Source organism: Penaeus monodon, chromosome 15 (genome assembly GCF_015228065.2).
Source record: "Penaeus monodon isolate SGIC_2016 chromosome 15, NSTDA_Pmon_1, whole genome shotgun sequence".
NCBI classification, from domain to species: domain Eukaryota; kingdom Metazoa; phylum Arthropoda; class Malacostraca; order Decapoda; family Penaeidae; genus Penaeus; species Penaeus monodon.
In genome coordinates this window covers 35138926-35139152 of record NC_051400.1, presented here as the reverse complement: position 1 = coordinate 35139152, position 227 = coordinate 35138926, and the positions used below count along the sequence as shown (strand labels likewise).

The 227-nt window shown below is 39.6% G+C and overlaps 1 protein-coding gene across 1 annotated transcript in view; it reads left to right on the top strand.

Moving 5' to 3' along the window:
- Positions 1–227, top strand: part of LOC119581982 — a 13496-nt gene that overhangs the window by 8414 nt on the left and 4855 nt on the right. Inside the window, exon 6 of the mRNA XM_037930171.1 lies at positions 51–170. Coding sequence (XP_037786099.1) covers positions 51–170 — 120 coding nt within the window. The remainder of the gene's footprint in view (positions 1–50; positions 171–227) is intronic.

Genomic DNA, 227 nt, shown 5'->3' with positions numbered 1-227 from the left:
CTCTTTACACTTTCGAATCCCATACTAAACATTCGTTATGCCTCCGACAGATTAATAACGACTTCGACCTCCAGTACGAAAAAATAAAAGAAGACCTAGATAATTTACGGATCGACCAAGAGCTGAAGGAGGACCTAAAGAATGCGACTGATTTCTGCAAAGACCTGGTGGTAAGCTTTGTTTGCAGTGTATTTTCTTTAATGACCCCCGTTTTTAATCAATGTGCA